Source organism: Salvelinus namaycush, chromosome 6, assembly GCF_016432855.1.
Source record: "Salvelinus namaycush isolate Seneca chromosome 6, SaNama_1.0, whole genome shotgun sequence".
NCBI classification, from domain to species: domain Eukaryota; kingdom Metazoa; phylum Chordata; class Actinopteri; order Salmoniformes; family Salmonidae; genus Salvelinus; species Salvelinus namaycush.
Genome location: NC_052312.1, coordinates 47,539,808 through 47,554,603, shown reverse-complemented (window position 1 = coordinate 47,554,603; position 14,796 = coordinate 47,539,808). Strand labels below are relative to the sequence as shown.

The 14,796-nt window shown below is 45.2% G+C and overlaps 1 protein-coding gene across 3 annotated transcripts in view; it reads left to right on the top strand.

The window, feature by feature from the left end:
• LOC120050110 (neuron navigator 3-like) overlaps window positions 1–14,796 on the top strand; it is a 226,253-nt gene that overhangs the window by 137,353 nt on the left and 74,104 nt on the right. For all 3 annotated transcript variants that reach the window (XM_038996755.1, XM_038996754.1, XM_038996753.1), the window contains exon 10: window positions 8,758–8,866. In XM_038996755.1, the coding sequence (XP_038852683.1) occupies window positions 8,758–8,866 (109 nt within the window). The remainder of the gene's footprint in view (window positions 1–8,757; window positions 8,867–14,796) is intronic.

Below are 14,796 nucleotides of genomic sequence, written 5' to 3'. Positions count from 1 at the left end.
GTGGTAGTAGACTGAAGTGTGTGTAGTAGTGTCAGGTAAAGGTAGTCATAGTTACTGTGTGGTAGTGGACTGAAGCTTGGGTAGTAGTGTCAGGTAACGGTAGTCATAGTTACTGTGTGGTAGTGGACTGAAGCTTGGGTAGTAGTGTCAGGTAAAGGTAGTCATAGTTACTGTGTGGTAGTGGACTGAAGCGTGTGTAGTAGTGTCAGGTAAAGGTAGTCATAGTTACTGTGTGGTAGTAGACTGAAGCTTGGGTAGTAGTGTCAGGTAAAGGTAGTCATAGTTACTGTGTGGTAGTAGACTGAAGCTTGGGTAGTAGTGTCAGGTAAAGGTAGTCATAGTTACTGTGTGGTAGTGGACTGAAGCTTGGGTAGTAGTGTCAGGTAAAGGTAGTCATAGTTACTGTGTGGTAGTAGACTGAAGCTTGGGTAGTAGTGTCAGGTAAATGTAGTCATAGTTACTGTGTGGTAGTAGACTGAAGCTTGGGTAGTAGTGTCAGGTAAAGGTAGTCATAGTTACTGTGTGGTTGTAGACTGAAGCGTGGGTAGTAGTGTCAGGTAAAGGTAGTCATAGTTACTGTGTGGTAGTAGACTGAAGCTTGGGTAGTAGTGTCAGGTAAAGGTAGTCATAGTTACTGTGTGGTAGTGGACTGAAGCTTGGGTAGTAGTGTCAGGTAAAGGTAGTCATAGTTACTGTGTGGTAGTAGACTGAAGCTTGGGTAGTAGTGTCAGGTAAAGGTAGTCATAGTTACTGTGTGGTAGTGGACTGAAGCTTGGGTAGTAGTGTCAGGTAAAGGTAGTCATAGTTACTGTGTGGTAGTAGACTGAAGCTTGGGTAGTAGTGTCAGGTAAAGGTAGTCATAGTTACTGTGTGGTAGTAGACTGAAGCTTGGGTAGTAGTGTCAGGTAAAGGTAGTCATAGTTACTGTGTGGTAGTAGACTGAAGCTTGGGTAGTAGTGTCAGGTAAAGGTAGTCATAGTTACTGTGTGGTAGTGGACTGAAGCTTGGGTAGTAGTGTCAGGTAAAGGTAGTCATAGTTACTGTGTGGTAGTGGACTGAAGCTTGGGTAGTAGTGTCAGGTAAAGGTAGTCATAGTTACTGTGTGGTAGTGGACTGAAGCTTGGGTAGTAGTGTCAGGTAAAGGTAGTCATAGTTACTGTGTGGTAGTAGACTGAAGCTTGGGTAGTAGTGTCAGGTAAAGGTAGTCATAGTTACTGTGTGGTAGTAGACTGAAGCGTGTGTAGTAGTGTCAGGTAAAGGTAGTCATAGTTGCTGTGTGGTAGTAGACTGAAGCGTGGGTAGTAGTGTCAGGTAAAGGTAGTCATAGTTACTGTGTGGTAGTAGACTGAAGCTTGGGTAGTAGTGTCAGGTAAAGGTAGTCATAGTTACTGTGTGGTAGTAGACTGAAGCTTGGGTAGTAGTGTCAGGTAAAGGTAGTCATAGTTACTGTGTGGTAGTAGACTGAAGCTTGGGTAGTAGTGTCAGGTAAAGGTAGTCATAGTTACTGTGTGGTAGTGGACTGAAGCTTGGGTAGTAGTGTCAGGTAAAGGTAGTCATAGTTACTGTGTGGTAGTAGACTGAAGCTTGGGTAGTAGTGTCAGGTAAAGGTAGTCATAGTTACTGTGTGGTAGTAGACTGAAGCGTGTGTAGTAGTGTCAGGTAAAGGTAGTCATAGTTACTTTGTGGTAGTAGACTGAAGCGTGGGTAGTAGTGTCAGGTAAAGGTAGTCATAGTTACTGTGTGGTAGTGGACTGAAGCTTGGGTAGTAGTGTCAGGTAAAGGTAGTCATAGTTACTGTGTGGTAGTAGACTGAAGCTTGGGTAGTAGTGTCAGGTAAAGGTAGTCATAGTTGCTGTGTGGTAGTGGTTGTATTATTAGTAGTGCTAACAGAAATAATCATTTTAGTAATAGTAGAAACACTGGTAGTAATAGCAGTAACATAAATACTAATTGTGGTATTATTGTAGTATTAATAGCAATAACATAAATACTCATGGTGGTATTATTGTAGTAGTAATAGTATTAACATAAATACTCATTGTGGTATCACTGTAGTAGTAATAGCAGTAACATAAATACTAATTGTGGTATTATTGTATTAGTAATAGTATTAACATAAATACGCATTGTGGTATCACTGAAGTAGTAATAGCAGTAACATAAATATTCATCGTGGTATTATTGTAGTATTAATAACAATAACATAAATACTCATGGTGGTATTATTGTAGTAGTAATAGTATTAACATAAATACTCATTGTGGTATCACTGTAGTAGTAATAGCAGTAACTTAAATACTAATTGTGGTATTATTGTATTAGTAATAGTATTAACATAAATACGCATTGTGGTATCACTGTAGTAGTAATAGCAGTAACATAAATACTCATTGTGGTATTATTGTATTAGTAATAGTATTAACATAAATACTCAGTGTGGTATCACTGTAGTAGTAATAGTATTAACATAAATACTCATGGTGGTATTATTGTAGTAGTAATAGCTCGTTTTGCACTGAAAAAGCCCAGCCCCAAATTCTCCCATTCTTGAAGAGGTACTAGTGCTGCTGCCAGCTGCAGCGTACGCGCTCCCTCTCTGCCTGTCCACAACAGTGTCAGTGATCCATCCATACTATCCCTGTCTGTGTGATCTATCCAGATAGTTACACTACCTCCTAAAGCCCATTTCCACACAAAGCTGGCAGTAAAAGTGCCCAGCCTGCCCAGCTGCAGTATAGTACAGTATGGCAGCTCAGGGTTTTGCCTCAGGGAACGAGGTATTGGATGTGGTTTAACAAGCAGCTCAGTGCTGTACTGCCTGTTAGACAGAACGCAGCAGGTGTATTGGATGTGGTTTAACAAGCAGCTCAGTGCTGTACTGCCTGTTAGACAGAACGCAGCAGGTGTATTGGATGTGGTTTAACAAGCAGCTCAGTGCTGTACTGCCTGTTAGACAGAACGCAGCAGGGTTTAGCTGGGAGAAGTCCTAACGCTCTGGATGCAGTGTTTCCTTCCTCTCAGCCGTGTGGCTGCAGCAACCTGCAGAGAGTTGACACATGCTGTCTAACACACAGAGGATTGTGGGTGACAATAGAAATGGGTTTGAATGATTTGAGTTGACAATCTCTGCACGAAGGCGTATTCAGAGTTTGGTGCATGCGAGCAAGTCTTGCCGAGCCCCTGGTGTGTTTTGTGAGACACGGTGTTAGCTGGACTCATTAGGATGTGTGCAGCAGGGAGTGGTATTCACTCTCTCCAGGAGAGGTGCGGGCCTCGAGCTAAAGAGAACATGCATTATTGAAGAGAGGGAGAGTGATACTAGGCAGCTGCTGAACCTGTGGCCTGTGGTGGTGTTGAGGGTGTGTGTGTGTGTGTGTGTGTGTGTGTGTGTGTGTGTGTGTGTGTGTGTGTGTGTGTGTGTGTGTGTGTGTGTGTGTGTGTGTGTGTGTGTGTGTGTGTGTGTGTGTGTGTGTGTGTGTGTGTGTGTGTGTGTGTAAATGCTCGTGTGTGTGGGTCAACCTGTGGCTTGCAGTGCTGTCGCTGCATCGTAGCGTGATTGTGGTGCTCAACAGGGACTTGAATAGCGATGCATCTGACTGAGGCTGAGATCACCTCCCCTGGTAGCACGTTGTCAAGTGCTGCTTGCAGCTATATTCCCCCTGTCATAAACAGTCTAGAATGAGGTTCACGGCTTTTGTTACTCAAACATTTATATCATTTAGATGCAAATAATGTTATTGATCTCTAGATTTCCAGTGAACACGGTGCGGGAGGAATCTAAGACCGAAACCTTTCCTCATAATCTCTTAACACCTATTTCCTTTTTTACAATCTGGTTTAATAACGGCGTCAATATTATTACCTTTCGCTCCCAAAATGTAATCTGACCGCCTGTGAATATAACATGAATGGTACATATTACCTGTTGGTTGTGCCTATGGGGAGTGGTGGTGGTGAGTGATGGGGATGGTGGTGAGTGATGGTGGTGGTGAGTGATGGTGAGTGGTGATGGTGGTGGTGGTGGTGGTGAGTGATGGTGGTGGTGGTGAGTGATGGTGGTGAGTGGTGGTGAGTGGTGGTGGTGGGTGGTGGTGAGTGGTGGTGGTGAGTGATGGTGAGTGATGGAGGTTGTGATGGTGAGTGATGGTGGTGGTGGTGAGTAATGGTGATTGGTGGTGGTGAGTGATGGTGGTGGTGGGGAGTGATGGTGGGGAGTGATGGTGGGAAGTGGTGGTGAGGGATGGTGGTGAGTGATGGTGGTGAGTGATGGTGGGGAGTGATGGTAGTGAGTGATGGTAGTGAGTGATGGTAGTGAGTGATGGTAGTGAGTGATAATAGTGAGTGATAATAGTGAGTGATGGTAGTGAGTGATGGTAGTGAGTGATGGTAGTGAGTGATGGTAGTGAGTGATGGTAGTGAGTGATGGTAGTGAGTGATAATAGTGAGTGATAATAGTGAGTGATGGTAGTGAGTGATAATAATGAGTGATGGTAGTGAGTGATAATAGTGGGTGATGGTGTAATAACAGAGCAGCACTCTGCTTTAGGTGAATGCTCCACTCCATTACCGCTCTATGAATCACTCCCCACGGATAAGTCACTGAGATTTATTTAGTTCCCTATTTAGTTCCCTATGTAGTGCACTACTTTTAACCAGGGCCCATGACCCACTATAGGGAATAGCGGGCCAGTTGGGATGCACACTGTGTCCAGCCCTGATCCCCCCAGGGCCAACCCTGTTTGTGTCCCTTTATAATTGGACTGTGATTGGATCTTTGTCGGCGAGGATAGGGTGAAGCGAGGAGACGAATAGAGAGAGGGATGGAGGTAGGGGAAGGTTTTGAAGATTTATTGCAGTTTTGAGACTGTCTCTCAGACCAACTTGCCACACCCCACCCACACAGACATGATATGAGCATTCCTCCTCACTTCTCTCTCTCTCTTTCTCTCTCTCGCTCTTTCTGCTCTCTCTCTCGCTCTTTCTTCTCCCCCCCAACTCTCTCTCTCTCTGCTCTCTCTCGCTCTTTCTGCTCTCTCTCTCTCTCTCTGCTCTCTCTGCTCTTTCTGCTCTCTCTCGCTCTCTCTCTCGCTCTCTCTCTCTCTATCTCTGCTCTCTCTCTCTCTGCTCTCTGCTCTCTGCTCTCTCTCTCTCTCTCTCTTTCTCTCTCTCTCTCTCTCTCGCTCTCTCTCTCTCTCTCTCTCTCTCTCTCTCTCTCTCTCTCTATCCTTTCAGCTGACAGTGAGACACACAACAGTCAAATTAAAGGGCTCTAAAAGCCATTCAATGTCCTATTGAGTCCATTATACAAGGCTGTCCAGCTCTTTTGTGTTCCCTTTTAAGTCTGAAACCGTAGACGGCATAGGGAGGCATTGATTGGCCACCACCGTGGCTCGGGGTTAACGGATGCTGCCTGGGCTTGGTCCCACCTCAGATCTTAACAGCCTCCCTGAAAGGACTGATTCTGAACCGGACTCACGTCTATGTGGTCAGGGTGAAATAGTCCAAAATTGTGTGTGTGTGTACACGTTTTACTGTACCTGTGAGTACCAGATTTCCTGACAAGAATAGTAAATCAACAAAAATTAGAGAAGTGAGGAATTTTATTTTTTTGTCCTCACTTGTAAAAAGGCTATTTTAGGCTCAGGGGTTAGGTTTAGGGTTAGGGTTAACATTAGAGTTAGGTTTAGGTGCTACGGTAAGGTTTAGGGTTCAGGTTAGGGTTAGGTTTAGGGTTAGGGGTATAGTAAGACATAGCTGTGTGTGAGTGTGTGTATATAATAAGTAATTGGATGGGTGATTATATTTGTCCTGTTTCACACATGTACCAGTGTGTGTATTGATATGCATGGGGGAAATGGAAATGTGTTTTTTTGCCTATCCCAGCTCCCCCTGAGACACCCTCGGCGTGTGTGTGTGTGTGTGTGTGTGTGTGTGTGTGTGTGTGTGTGTGTGTGTGTGTGTGTGTGTGTGTGTGTGTGTGTGTGTGTGTGTGTGTGTGTGTGTGTGTGTGTGTGTGTGTGTGTGTGTGTGTGTGTGTGTGCGCGCGCGTGCGTAAGCTGTATCAGTCCTCTTGACAGAAGCAGTGATGCGTGAACACAGTTTAGAGGTGCCGCTCACCAGCTCTTCCAAAATCAGGTCAGCTTTGAAGGCTGCTGACAGAGTTTGATGGACTCTGTACTCGTTATGTATGTACTTTATAACACAATGAAAGCATTCACTCTGCGTTGTATGTTGGGGTGATGCACCAAACAATAACTTAATATTCAACTTGTGTGGAGTATATTCGTTCTCTAAATGTTAAGCGCTGGTTGACTGTTTAGTGAATAAACACTATAGTTCAACACAAAGGAACAAGCCATTTTAAAAGCCCACACACATTCACCACATTTGTCCCAGTGTTGGCGTGGTTACAGCATTCCAATGTGAAATAGAAAAAGCATGAACACTTTATCGGCAGCGCTGACTCATTCTGTTATTCCCTCATTAGACGCGTGTGCCGACTCATTCTGCAACGCTCCTTTGAGGAGACGGGTTCTTTTTTGTTGTGCCTTGAAACTGGAAACTGCTGTGACTGGCGTCCATTTTGGGCCTCCCACAACTCATGTTAATTACCAGCCCATGGTGTCCGCTGACAGAGGCGATGATGGCTGGAGCATAGCCAGGCCTAATTGGACTAGGCAGGCAGATATACGGGGCCTTGCCCTTGGCCTATAGCACTGTACTGTCTTCCTACAGCTGTTGTGTCTACGACTGTGTTTGTGGGAAGACACTGCCACGGGTAAAATCCAAATGGCACCCTTTTCTCTGCACACTGCATTACTTTTGAACATGGCCTATAGGGCTCTGGCCAAAAGTAGTGCACTATGTAGGGAATCGAGTGCCATTTGGAACGCAGTCTACAAGTACTGTAGCACTCTACTGCTTATTTGTAGCTCCCCTTTAGAATGGGCTTAATGTATTGCAATAGAATGGGCTTAATGTACTGCAATAGAATGGGCTTAATGTACTGCAATAGAATGGGCTTAATGTACTGGAATAGAATGCAGTAGAATGGACTTTAGGTACTGCAATAGAATGGGCTTAATGTACTGCAATAGAATGGGCTTAATGTACTGCAATAGAATGGGTTTGATATACTGCAGTAGAATGGGTTTAATGTACTGCAGTAGAATGGGTTTAATATACTGCAATAGAATGGGTTTAATATACTTCAGTAGAATGAGTTTAATATACTGCAGTAGAATGGGTTTGATATACTGCAGTAGAATGGGTTTAATGTACTGCAGTAGAATGGGTTTAATATACTTCAGTAGAATGGGTTTCATATACTTCAGTAGAATGGGTTTTATATACTGCAGTAGAATGGGTTTTATATACTTCAGTAGAATGGGTTTAATATACTGCAGTAGAATGGGTTTTATATACTTCAGTAGAATGGGTTTAATATACTGCAGTAGAATGGGTTTAATATACTTCAGTAGAATGGGTTTAATAAATGGGTTTAATATACTGCAGTAGAATGGGTTTAATATACTTCAGTAGAATGGGTTTAATAAATGGGTTTTATATACTTCAGTAGAATGGGTTTAATAAATGGGTTTAATATACTTCAGTAGAATGGGTATTATATACTGCAGTAGAATGGGTTTAATAAATGGGTTTAATATACTTCAGTAGAATGGGTTTTATATACTTCAGTAGAATGGGTTTTATATACTTCAGTAGAATGGGTTTTATATACTTCAGTAGAATGGGTTTAATATACTTCAGTAGAATGGGTTTAATATACTTCAGTAGAATGGGTTTTATATACTTCAGTAGAATGGGCTTTATATACTTCAGTAGAATGGGTTTTATATACTTCAGTAGAATGGGTTTAATATACTTCAGTAGAATGGGTTTAATAAATGGGTTTTATATACTTCAGTAGAATGGGTTTAATATACTGCAGTAGAATGGGTTTTATATACTGCAGTAGAATGGGTTTTATATACTGCAGTAGAATGGGTTTAATATACTGCAGTAGAATGGGTTTTATATACTGCAGTAGAATGGGTTTTATATACTTCAGTAGAATGGGTTTAATATACTTCAGTAGAATGGGTTTAATATACTGCAGTAGAATGGGCATCAGGCACTTCACTGTGAATTAGTCTTATATAAAACTATTGTAAGTATATAAAACATGAAGTGGTTACAGTCGGAGCTGAACTGGAATCAGGGGAAAGGTCCTGGACTGAGATGAAATGCATTTCGATGGGACTGACTAAAATTGAAAGACTATCTGAGATTTAGCTGTTGAGGCAAAATATAGGTTGTATCTTACAGATGGAGAATGCAGTGTCATAGCAGTGGGTTTCTATGTTCCCGTTGAAAATGGCAGGACTGCAGAAATGTCCTTTTCCACTAAAAACATGTTTCGTTGACAATTCCATCCTGACAGCTGAGACGGGTTCAAACTGTCGGCACAGCATCTTGGAATGCGTACCCATGCTACCTGTCAGAGTGCGTTGTCATGGTGATGTTGGTGATGCTGATGTATGACGGCGTCTTGAGGAAACAGAATGTTACAGGAGCCCACATCTGGTGTAACATGAAGTTGCCCCTAGACACTGATGTTTGGTCAGTTTAGCTTTTTCCCCACTAATGGTTAAGGTTAGAATTGGGACAGAGGAAGCTGATCCTAGATCTGTACTTAAGGGAAACTTCACCACAGAGCCCAACATCTCTCATAAACCGGTTCTCTGTGCATTACAGGGGAAGACCCCGAGACGAGACGCATGCGGACAGTGAAGAACATTGCTGACCTACGGCAGAACCTGGAGGAGACCATGTCCAGTCTGCGGGGGACGCAGATCAGTCACAGGTGAGTAAGGGGCTCGGGAACGTCCACTGTGGGGCTCAGGGTTAGGGTCAATTCCATTTCAATTCAAGACAATTCAGGAAGTACACTGAAATTCCAATTATTTTCAATGCTTTCAATTACAACAATTTTGAATTGGAATTGGATTTGGTTTACTTTCTGAATTGACTGGAATTGAAATAGTTGACCTCGTACAATTACATGTTGTTTTTCATTCTCTGCAGTTCCTCAATCTAAAGTTGACATGATTATAATTATATCAGGTCCTCAACTTAAACACCAGGTCAGTTATTATTTAGGATTCCTGATGTTTTCAGGGTTTTAAACTGTCTGGCATTCTATTTTAAGATGAAACATTCTGATTTGATCAGAATATAAAGGTCAGATACCGTATCTCAGAAGTCTCAAAACTCTTTATGATTTCCCCCCAATTACCCTATCTTGATATTTCCTAGATATTCTAATCAAGTACTTACACGCTACTGGCACACTTTGATGGTGTTTGAGGGGGACAGAAAACCACAGCCTATCATGTCTGGTCCGTCACAACAGCAGCCTGTTCGCATTAAAGGAATGTCTTGGCTGATCTCCGGCGAGTCATAATGATGACCGTGGGTTTTTGTCATGGCTCTGGGCTGTACTCCTCTCTTCTCCAATGGATTATTCTGATATTTCTGACCCATTTGTGGGGGAAATGGTGGCAAGGCGGCGGAACAGCGGTGACAGATGGCAGCGCGTGTTCCCTCACCGCCACCAGAAAGGAGCGTGGTGCTGCTGATCAATAAAGCACCATTGTTTCTCTAGCACATTGACTCCAGTTAGACCCCCAGGGGCCACTGCTGTTATTCCATTGAGACACTTAGAGATGTGATGAGGAGAGGACACCCAGCATGGAACATGGATTATCAAACCCTCAACATCAGTCATGTAGAAACCTGTCTGCCCCCCTGTCTGCCCCCCTGTCTGCCCCCCTGTCTGCCCCCCTGTCTGTCCGCCCGCCTGTCCGCCCACCTGTCTGTCCGCCCGCCTGTCTGCCGCCTGTCTGCCGCCTGTCTGTCCGCCTGTCTGTCCGCCCGCCTGTCTGCCCGCCTGTCTGTCCGCCCACCTGTCTGTCCGCCCGCCTGTCTGTCCGCCTGCCTGTCTGTCCGCCCGCATGTCTGTCTGCCCGCCTGTCTGTCCGCCTGCCTGTCTGTCCGCCCGCCTGTCTGCCCGCCTGTCTGTCCGCCCACCTGTCTGTCCGCCTGCCTGTCTGTCCGCCCGCCTGTCTGCCGCCTGTCTGTCCGCCTGTCTGTCCGCCCGCCTGTCTGCCCGCCTGTCTGTCCGCCCGCCTGTCTGTCCGCCTGCCTGTCTGTCCGCCCGCCTGTCTGTCCGCCCGCCTGTCTGTCCGCCCGCCTGTCTGTCCGCCTGCCTGTCTGTCCGCCCGCATGTCTGTCTGCCCCCCTGTCTGTCCGCCTGTCTGCCCGCCTGTCTGCCTGTCTGTCCGCCCACCTGTCTGTCTGTCTGCCTGCCCGTCTGTCTGCCTGCCCGTCTGCAGTCTGCCTGTCTGCCTGCCTGTCTGCCCGTCTGTCAGTCTGTCTGCTACAGTATATATGAGTGTAAATAGAGTGAGGGTATCAGACAGGAATTCCAATGGGGCTCGTAACTAGAGAATGGGCAAGCCATTAAAAGGTCTTTCACACACAGAAATTGCCGTGAAGAGGTAATCAGGGCGAAGGTTTTTCACCTCCATTGTAATGAATCACTGCTGCATGAAGAACCGGCCCACAGTGCGTGATTGTTATTTATATGAGGGATATCTTTTTTATTTTCTGACTGGAGCTTCATTTCCATGGCGTGCGTACTTCATGGCCATCTGGTCCAGCTGATAGAGAGGCTGTGTTTGTCATCAATCTGATATCCTGTCAGGAATAGTATAGAAATGTAAAGGACCTCTCTGTGTGGTGGTTTCTCTGTTAGAACCCGTTTAAAGGACCTCTCTACGTGGTGGTTTCTCTGTTAGAACCCATTTAAAGGACCTCTCTGCGTGGTGGTTTCTCTGTTAGAACCCGTTTAATGGACCTCTCTGTGTGGTGGTTTCTCTGTTATAACCCATTTAATGGACCTCTCTGTGTGGTGGTTTCTCTGTTATAACCCATTTAAAGGACCTCTCTGTGTGGTGGTTTCTCTGTTATAACCCATGTAAAGGACCTCTCTGCGTGGTGGTTTCTCTGTTATAACCCATTTAAAGGACCTCTCTGTGTGGTGGTTTCTCTGTTAGAACCCATTTAAAGGACCTCTCTGTGTGGTGGTTTCTCTGTTATAACCCATTTAAAGGACCTCTCTGTGTGGTGGTTTCTCTGTTATAACCCATTTAAAGGACCTCTCTGTGTGGTGGTTTCTCTGTTATAACCCATTTAAAGGACCTCTCTGTGTGGTGGTTTCTCTGTTATAACCCATTTAAAGGACCTCTCTGTGTGGTGGTTTCTCTGTTATAACCCATTTAAAGGACCTCTCTGCGTGGTGGTTTCTCTGTTATAACCCATTTAAAGGACCTCTCTGTGTGGTGGTTTCTCTGTTATAACCCATTTAAAGGACCTCTCTGTGTGGTGGTTTCTCTGTTATAACCCATTTAAAGGACCTCTCTGTGTGGTGGTTTCTCTGTTATAACCCATTTAAAGGACCTCTCTGTGTGGTGGTTTCTCTGTTATAACCCATTTAAAGGACCTCTCTGTGTGGTGGTTTCTCTGTTATAACCCATTTAAAGGACCTCTCTGTGTGGTGGTTTCTCTGTTATAACCCATTTAAAGGACCTCTCTGTGTGGTGGTTTCTCTGTTATAACCCGTTTAAAGGACCTCTCTGTGTGGTGGTTTCTCTGTTATAACCCATTTAAAGGACCTCTCTGTGTGGTGGTTTCTCTGTTATAACCCATTTAAAGGACCTCTCTGTGTGGTGGTTTCTCTGTTAGAACCCATTTAAAGGACCTCTCTGTGTGGTGGTTTCTCTGTTATAACCCGTTTAAAGGACCTCTCTGTGTGGTGGTTTCTCTGTTTATAACCCATTTAAAGGACCTCTCTGTGTGGTGGTTTCTCTGTTAGAACCCGTTTAAAGGACCTCTCTGTGTGGTGGTTTCTCTGTTTTAACTCATGTACTGGTTGTTCTCTATGGCTGATTCTAACGTGTGAATCCCAGCCCCAGGGCCTCCCGCCCGGTTTGTAATTGAACTCTGCTTGAAACAGAGCGCCATCCACCACAACACTAACATCCCTCACAGTAACCTCCACATTCCTCCAAGACCCAGACGTTGCATGCCACACCACCACAGATAATCTGTATCGATCAAAGCCCGTGTTTGATTCTCTGTCCAACCTACACCCAGACGGAATTTAAAAAATAGTATTGATTGACATTTGAAGAGAAATATGTTTTCCACATATGAAGAGATGCTGTGCTCTTCAAGGGCGATTCCCGAGATTGCAAGCAAAGAACAATTGCCCCCAAAAATCCCTTTCCACTGTGGCTGTGTATTAGTCCCATGGGATTCTGACTCCTCGGATGACATTTTAAATGTACTAGCTTTACCCGGTCTAGTTTGTTTAATTGGTGTTTACAGCGTTATAGGCAGAGTCAATTATTCCCAGCTATACGATGTTTGGATATCTGCTGGGCAGATACACCGTGCTGAGGAGAGCATGGGATTTCTCACAGATGCAGGCTTAGGCAGTGTCTCAAATGACACCCTGTTCCCTGTAGTGCACTACTTTGACCAGAGCCCTGTGCACTCTGTAGGGAATAGGGTGCCATTTGGGACGTAGACTTGCACAGGCTAAACTCATTTCCTTCACGCCATCAGTGGTGAAACCAATTGATCTGTAACACCTGTCAACCTGGGCGCCCACCGCACATACAGCTCTACCTCAACACAACACCCCCATGCATTTCAACCAGCGGCAGCCCAATGCACATACAGCTGTACCTCAACACCCCCATGCATTTCAACCAGCACATACAGCTCTACCTCAACACCCCCATGCATTTCAACCAGCACATACAGCTCTACCTCAACACCCCCATGCATTTCAACCAGCGGCAGCCCAATGCACATACAGCTCTACCTCAACACAACACCCCCATGCATTTCAACCAGCGGCAGCCCAATGCACATACAGCTGTACCTCAACACCCCCATGCATTTCAACCAGCGGCAGCCCAATGCACATACAGCTCTACCTCAACACCCCCATGCATTTCAACCAGCGGCAGCCCAATGCACATACAGCTGTACCTCAACACCCCCATGCATTTCAACCAGCGGCAGCCCACCGCACATACAGCTCTACCTCAACACCCCCATGCATTTCAACCAGCGGCAGCCCAATGCACATACAGCTCTACCTCAACACCCCCATGCATTTCAACCAGCACATACAGCTCTACCTCAACACCCCCATGCATTTTAACCAGCACATACAGCTCTACCTCAACACCCCCATGCATTTCAACCAGCGGCAGCCCAATGCACATACAGCTCTACCTCAACACAACACCCCCATGCATTTCAACCAGCGGCAGCCCAATGCACATACAGCTCTACCTCAACACCCCCATGCATTTCAACCAGCGGCAGCCCAATGCACATACAGCTCTACCTCAACACCCCCATGCATTTCAACCAGCGGCAGCCCAATGCACATACAGCTCTACCTCAACACCCCCATGCATTTCAACCAGCGGCAGCCCAATGCACATACAGCTCTACCTCAACACTCCCATGCATTTCAACCAGCGGCAGCCCAATGCACATACAGCTCTACCTCAACACCCCCATGCATTTCAACCAGCGGCAGCCCAATGCACATACAGCTCTACCTCAACACCCCCATGCATTTCAACCAGCGGCAGCCCAATGCAGACCTATTGAATGAAGCTCTCCCATCCATGTCCATGCAGTACATACTCCAGACAGGCAGGATCATTATTCTACCGTCCTTCATATTACCTTATCCAGCGCACTCCAGGTCAACCACACACACACACACACACACACACACACACACACACACACACACACACACACACACACACACACACACACACACACATACACACTCACTCACAAACCAACACTCATATGGTTGTGACCTCACACATCCCCAGTGGTTAGAGATGGCTCAGTCTCAGTGTTAGACAGTGGTTAGAGAAGGATCAGTCTCAGTGTTAGACAGTGGTTAGAGAAGGATCAGTCTCAGTGTTAGACAGTGGTTAGAGAAGGATCAGTCTCAGTGTTAGACAGTGGTTAGAGAAGGATCAGTCTCAGTGTTAGACAGTGGTTAAAGATGGATCAGTCTCAGTGTTAGACAGTGGTTAGAGATGGATCCGTTTCAGTGTTAGACAGTGGTTAAAGATGGATCAGTCTCAGTGTTAGACAGTGGTTAAAAATGGATCAGTCTCAGTGTTAGACAGTGGTTAAAGATGGATCAGTCTCAGTGTTAGACAGAGGTTAGAGATGGATCAGTCTCAGTGTTAGACAGTGGTTAGAGATGGATCAGTCTCAGTGTTAGACAGTGGTTAAAGATGGATCAGTCTCAGTGTTAGACAGTGGTTAGAGATGGCTCAGTCTCAGTGTTAGACAGTGGTTAAAGATGGATCAGTCTCAGTGTTAGACAGTGGTTAGAGATGGATCAGTCTCAGTGTTAGACAGTGGTTAAAGATGGATCAGTCTCGGTGTTAGACAGTGGTTTAAAATGGATCAGTCTCAGTGTTAGACAGTGGTTAGAGATGGATCAGTCTCAGTGTTAGACAGTGGTTTAAAATGGATCAGTCTCAGTGTTAGACATTGGTTTAAAATGGATCAGTCTCAGTGTTAGACAGTGATTTAAGATGGATCAGTCTCAGTGTTAGACAGTGGTTAAAGATGGATCAGTCTCAGTGTTAGACAGTGGTTAGAGATGGCTCA